At 31.5% G+C, this 7,138-nt stretch overlaps 1 protein-coding gene across 1 annotated transcript in view; it reads right to left on the bottom strand.

Moving 5' to 3' along the window:
* The window catches only part of LOC107751824 (contactin-associated protein-like 4), a gene marked incomplete at its 5' end in the record, with an annotated part of 142,723 nt that overhangs the window by 27,316 nt on the left and 108,269 nt on the right, over window positions 1-7,138 (bottom strand). Inside the window, 2 exons of the mRNA XM_016567597.1 lie at window positions 1,414-1,548; window positions 3,101-3,319. Of these exons, the coding sequence (XP_016423083.1) occupies window positions 1,414-1,548; window positions 3,101-3,319 (354 nt within the window). The remainder of the gene's footprint in view (window positions 1-1,413; window positions 1,549-3,100; window positions 3,320-7,138) is intronic.

Here is a 7,138-nt window from a genome sequence, read left to right as displayed (position 1 = left end):
TGTTACTAACCCTACAGGAAACAGATGACTATTATGTCTCTTTATTTTGTCTGATTTTTCGCTTGGACAGAAATCAGAGCAAATGGAAAGTTTTGTTTAAGTCTCCCTCTTAAGTATTTATATGAGATCTTAATGTCTCAAATTATTAATAATTACTCTCAGTACTGTAAAAAAAATACTATAATACACTTATAATTCACTTACAGTTTGTGATTGTAATTGTGGTTAATTGTCATTAATATGCAAAAAAAAAACCTTAATGATCCTGAAATATGCAAAAAAAATGTATAATAGAAAACTAAAACTATTAAATTAATTAAAATAATATCAAAATGCAAAATGCAATAATAAATAAATAAATAAATTTTAAAATATATCGTAATGGTCCTAAAATAGGCCGAAAATATATATTAATAAATTAAAACAGAACAATGTTGTTATTGTTAATAAAACTAAAACTATTAAATTCATTAATTAATAACAAACTGCAAAAAAAAAAAAAATTAAACAAAATGAAAAAAAAATAATAATACAATAATAATAATAATAATAATAATAAAATAAAAAAATTCTTAGTGGTCCAAAAATATGCAAAACAAATACATAAATAATCTAAAATAGAACAATGTTGTTATTGTTAACTAAATCTAAAACTATTCAATTAATCAAAATAATATCAAAACAAACAAACAAACAAACAAACAAACTTAATGGTACTAAAATATGCAAATAATAATAATAATAATAATTTAAAACAGAAAAGTGTCATCGTTAACTAAAACTGTTAAACTAAAACTATTAAAATAGGCCAAAATATATATACATAACTTAAAATAGAACAGTGTTGATACTGTTAATTAAAACTAGAACTATTAAAGTATTAAAGTCATTAAAATAATATCAAAATGCAAATTGTTAACTATTTCAAAAAATCAATAATTCTACATTAGTTTTACAGCTCTATACTGTACCGGATGACATCTATTGACGCATGTGTGTTTATTTGTATTTCTCCTAAAGAACTGTTGAAGAAACATCTGTGATGAACGTGATATTTTAGTGGAAATAATAACTGAGATCTCCATGAAGTCTCTGAAAGAGTGACCTGTGAGCCTCATTCGAGTCTGCAGCAGCCTATCAAAGCTGATAACTTGATAAAAAAAATGACTTTCTTTCTCATGTTATGAGCTGAATAGAATATCTGCAATACTGAGAGCGTCTCCTGGAGTCGAATGACTGATCTGTTTTACCCAGAAGACCTCAGACCTGCATTATAAACGGGCTGAAATGGAGTTCTTCATGGCTAGATGAGCAGACGGCCGCATTTGAACAGTCATGGGAACCTCCAATCCAATTGCTGCAGATGGAGCTGTAAAGATTGAACTATAATCACACTACTTTGCCAACACTTACAGGAAAACTTCAATTCATTCGCGCTGAATTCCTCCAACACACAGACACCTTTCAGATTTGCCAGCTGCTCGGTCAAGGTCAACAGATCTTCAGCTTCACAGAAAGCACTGGCATTGAGAGTCACAGCATCACAGCCTGTTTCAGCCCTTCAGATTCACACCGGGACTGAATCTCATGAAACCTGCTCAGAACTTGTCTCAGATTTCACCCCCCAAAACCAAAAGAAAAAAAGCATAAAGACCATTTTTTAAACCTTTTTTTAAACATTATTTTCAGGACTTTTACTTCCAAATTTTCCATATTATGAGTTATGATGCATCTGGATGTTATAATTATCATTAATTTTTAATTATTCTAAATACTGTATTTTAAAAAAATCATCATAAAGTCAATATAATAAATACAGTGATGTATGAATAACTTTATTAAATAATAATAATAATAATAATAATAATAATGATGAATGGTGGTTAATTGTCATTAAAATAATAACAAAATGCAAACACTTTATAGTTTTAAAATATGTAAAGACAAAATAATATATATAACAGTAGTTTTATTTTTAACTAAAAGTAAAACTAATTTGGTAATTGAAATAAAGCTAAAATAAAACATAAATATTAGATGAAAAACAAACCTAAAGAAAAAAAGAGAAATATTTTTTAGAAATTAACTGAAATAAGTTAAAGTACTAACATTACTAAAAGTACAGCTGGAATAAAATAAATTAAGTAAATATTAAAAACACAAACACTAATAAAAATGACAAACGGGCACAACATGATTAAAACTAAAAATGAAAATGTCAAAATAAAAGTCAATTCAAAATACTGCTAAATACTATAATAGTACATAAATAATACTAAAATAACTCTGAAATTGAAACATAAAAATATTCATTAGAAATAAAAAATATAAAATATTTCTAAGCAAAAATTCCCCTTTAATCGTAATAAATTAATACATACTATAATAGTAAAAAAAACAAACTAAAATAGACATAAAAATATAAAATCTTTGAAAGCTGTTATATACTGTTAAAATAGTATATAAATAATACTACAATAAAACTGAATTAGAAATAAAAAATATAAAAAAAGGAAAAAATAATAAAAAAATATATAGAATATTTGAAAGCAAATTTTCCTTTTTTATTTGTATTTAGTAAAAAATGTTTTATTTTTTATTTGTGTAAAATATTTTTAAGCAAAATGTCCTATTTGATTATTTGATTTTGGAATATGACACAGTTCTTCTTTGTGAGATTCACACAAAAGGGACAAATGTGACCCTAGAGCACAAAACCAGTCTTAAGTCGCTGGGGTATATTTGTAGCAATAGCCAACAATACATTGTATGGGTCAAAATTATACATTTTTCTTTTATGATGGGTCAAAATTATCGATTTTTCTTTTATGCCAAAAATCATTAGGATATTAAGTAAAGATCATGTTCCATGAAGATATTTTGTATATTTCCGACCGTAAATATATCAAAACTTAATTTTTGATTAGTAATATGCATTGCTAAGAACTTCATTTGGACAACTTTAAAGTGATTTTCTCAATATTTAGATTTTTTTGCACCCTCAGATTCCAGATTTTCATCCATCCATCCAAAGCATGATATCAGCACTGTGACTTCTGAGGATGAACAGACATCATTGATCTGTGAAATGTTCTCCTACCTACAAACAGCTGGCTGTTGAGCTGCAGATGAATGTGTCCGTCAGCGGGGGCTTTCTGAACGACGCCGGGATGATGGTCCACATACAGCGAGGCCTCCTTCACGTTCCTCTCGGCTCTCACGTGATGCCAGCGCTCGTCGTTCAGAGTCGCCGGCGTCTCCACCTTCACCTCCAGAGGACCGTTCCCCACGTCGAACGAGAAGAGCACTCGAGTCGGGGCTGGAAACACAAACACGTTTGATGGATGTTCAGACTGATATTTGGCTGATGTTCGGATCCAGTTAATAAGACGCAACTGTTGAAGAGAAATGAGAAATGAGATGCGTTCCAGTGAAATCTGTCGTGTGGCAGATGATGTTTGATGGTTTGAGAAAAACGCCAGGAGAACGTCTAAAACAACTTCTAATGATGATGAAATGAGTGAGAAAACAGCTGACAGATCCATTCAGCTGCTCTAAACAGGAGAAGAGCATCATGCTGATGAACAGCATCATCTATAGAACTAAAAACCTGCATCTCTTTAAGATCTTAACTGCTTCTCTGAGGAACCAGATGTTTCTGCTGAGGAAAATATGAACTCAATATGAACTCATCGAATCCTTCATCAAAGGATCTGAGCTACTTCCACATTCAATACCTTTATTGAACAGCAGCCACATAGCAACTCATGTTTTCTTCAGAAAATGTAAAAATCTAGAAAATTAAAATGAAAACTGAAAACACAAATATAAAAACTAATTAAACATATTCATAAGCACTATAATAGTATATGAATAATTCTAAAATACAGCGGATATAAAAATATAAATAATAAAAATATTAAATATTTGAAAGAAAAAAATCTTTCTAAAAATTTTAAATTAAAACTGAAAATATGAAAAAAAGCTAATACAAAATATTAATAAATACTTGAATAGTATAAAAATAATGGTAAAATAACACTGATATAAAAATAGACATAATAAAAATATTAAAAGTTTGTAAACTAAATCTTACTAAAATTTAAAAAACAATTAAAAAGAAAAACAATTGAATTCTTTTAATTAAAAAATGTAAAGAAAACTGGAAATTTAAAAAGTAATTCAGAATACAAGTAAATATATAACAGAATATCATCAATACTTAAATAACAGTGAAATAAAAATAGAAAAAAATACAAATATTAAATATTTGTAAAAATCTTACTAATACTTTGAAATTAGAATGAAAAGTGAATATATTAAAATTAAAGCTAATTTAAAAATATTTATAAATAGTATATACTATACATCTACTACAATTAATACTAAAATAACACTCAAATAACAAAATCTAAAAATAGAAGACAGAAAATGTTTAAAAATTTTTTTTTTTAAATAATAATTTAAAAATAAGTTTTTAAAATATTTTAAGCAAAATAGCCCTTATATATATATTTACATTTTTAATTTAATTTATTTATTTTGAGCAGGACATGTTTTTTATTACAATGAAACGTCAAGTAATTTTGAAGTTGAAAAGCTGAAATAGTTTTCTTGTAAAACACACTCCAATAACCTTAACTCTTTCCCCGCCAGCTATTTCGAAAAAAGTTGCCAGCCACCACCAGCATTTTTGATGACTTTCACTAAAATTTCATGGCCCCCAGAATATTTTGTTTGTTCCATTTTATTCTAGCTTCAAGCATTCTTTTTTTTTTTTTATCAACAGCAACATTCTGAGCAAAAACCTGAGAAAGTCGCATTTTTTATCAAACACAACATCTGGATCATATTCAGTAAGATGATCAAAACAAAGATGCAGTAGATCACTTCCATCAGTACTCCTAAAGCTTGCACAGTCCTTTGCTACTTCCTGGATCCACATTTCACTCGGTAACATTAGGCAGTTTTCATTTATATGCTGTTTATTGTTGATGATCGCATTATTTTTCATATGCATATGCATACATATGAGATCAATCGTTGCTGCGTCTTCCTCGCCTGTTTTTTTGATCGGCATGTTCTAGACTCATTCAGGAGATGCGTAATAGTGCCCCCTAGTGTATAACAGTGAAAACGTGGAAACCCGGAAAAATTCCGTGTTTCGCAGGGAAAGAGTTAATAATTTACAACTTCAAAAACAAAAACTACCTAAATCTGGTTCACACGTCTCAGTTTCTTACTCAGTCTTCACATATGTTGAAGAAGCAGCGCATCTTCAGGCTCCCGCCGCTCCATCTGCGGGATTTCTGAATGAAGAGCTCCTGCGGCTCCTTCTGTCATGAAGCACTTCTCTAAAGACAGAAAAACGCTGATGAAGTGCTACGAGCTGCTCATCATTCCCAGCACAGCTGAGCTCAGGGTGAAGAGCAGTGAACGCATGCAGAGCTGCTGGAGTCATTATTAAACAAGATCAGCCTGAAATCAATATTCTGCCATCGTTTACTCATTCATGTCTTATATAGACTTCCATTCTTCTGCGGAACACAAATGGAGATGTTTAGCAGAATGTTCATGCTGCTCTTTCTCATATAATGAACGTGGACTGACTTTATCAAGCTTTATAAATGGCAGCATAATGACAGTACTCCAGCACTTTTTAAAGAAATTAATACTTCTATACATCAAGGACACATTAAATTAATCAAAAAGTACAGTGAAAACATTTATAATGTTACAAAAGATTTCTGTTTCAAATAAATGCTGTTATTTTGAACGTTCTATTCATCAAAGGATCCTGAAAATGAAAATGCATCAGAGTTTGCACAAAAATATTACCTGTTTTCAACATTGATAATAATCAGAAATGTTTCTTGAGCAGCATATTAGACTGATTTCTGAAGATCATGTGACACTGAATACTGGAGTAATGATGCTGAAAATTAAGTTTTGATCACAGGAATAAATTACACTTTAACAGATATTCACATAGATATTCACACAGCTATTTTAAATTGGAATAATATTTTACAATATTTATGATTTTACTGTATTTAAAAACTTTGGATCGACGTGACGGCGAGTAAATCACCGTTTCTGACCGAACTCTTCCAGCTCAGATCTCAGACGCCACTGTTTATTCTCGTCCGTGGCTTTGAGAGGAACTTCCTGTGAGTTCACGTCCTACATGAGTGGCCTCGCCAGGCGCCCGACTCCGTCAGCATATAATGAGAGGTTAATTGAGCTCTTCCAGCCGGAGGATTTGTCATTATAAAGGAACAAGCGCTCGGGCGCTGTAAGGTCTTCACATACTCTATTCTCATCCATCACATGAGGCCATTACGGCAGGAATTTAACAGCTCTTTCATGCAGTTAAACACTCGCGCAACAGACAGCGAGCGTGTGGCAGAGGGGTATAATAAAACTCACACACCCACAGGACGAGGGCTTTTATAGGGTTCGGATGAACTGCGGCTGACGGGAGACAGATAGAGCTCATCTAACAGCAGCTGAACTAGATTTGACATTTTCAGAGGAAATGAAAGTGGTTTTTGTGCATGTTTGGGTTCTGGGTGATTTTTAGCGTTTTGTTATGCAGTTGCACTGGTTTCTGTGATCTTCTGCTCTCTAAAAATGGCTCGGTTCCTCCTCCTGGTGCACCTGTGGGGTTTTTCACCCGTTTTCTGCTCCAGCAGGTGAAAATGGTGCATCAGATCACTTAGTAAAGCAAATTAAACCATAAAAAAAAAATGTATTCAGTTCTTATTTTTAGAAATAAGAACTGATTCACAGGGCTTAAAGCAAAAAAATAAATCCCGAGCCTGAACTTTTTTCCGGGGGTTGGGGGTTGCGGGGGCGGACACATACACAGGGTTATTTGGCAAACAAAAAAAGAAACTAACTAGTAACGTATCTGCCATTGCCATTAGCCCTTGACAGGCTCAGACTACAGATTATGGTGGGATATTTGAAACAGCAATACCAAGAAAGTTTACTCACTACAATATGGTGCAAACACATGTAACATTTAGGATGCTTTTGATATCAAGTTTTGCTGGTTAGCTTTGTCCTTGACATGTCCAAGATGACCTACAATCTAAAACATGAAATTTCTGAAGACAGTTTACTAAAGAAAACT

This window comes from Sinocyclocheilus rhinocerous, unplaced genomic scaffold (genome assembly GCF_001515625.1).
Source record: "Sinocyclocheilus rhinocerous isolate Xijiao unplaced genomic scaffold, SAMN03320098_v1.1 scaffold2207, whole genome shotgun sequence".
In the NCBI taxonomy this organism is placed as follows: domain Eukaryota; kingdom Metazoa; phylum Chordata; class Actinopteri; order Cypriniformes; family Cyprinidae; genus Sinocyclocheilus; species Sinocyclocheilus rhinocerous.
This window is presented reverse-complemented; position numbering and strand designations above follow the sequence as displayed.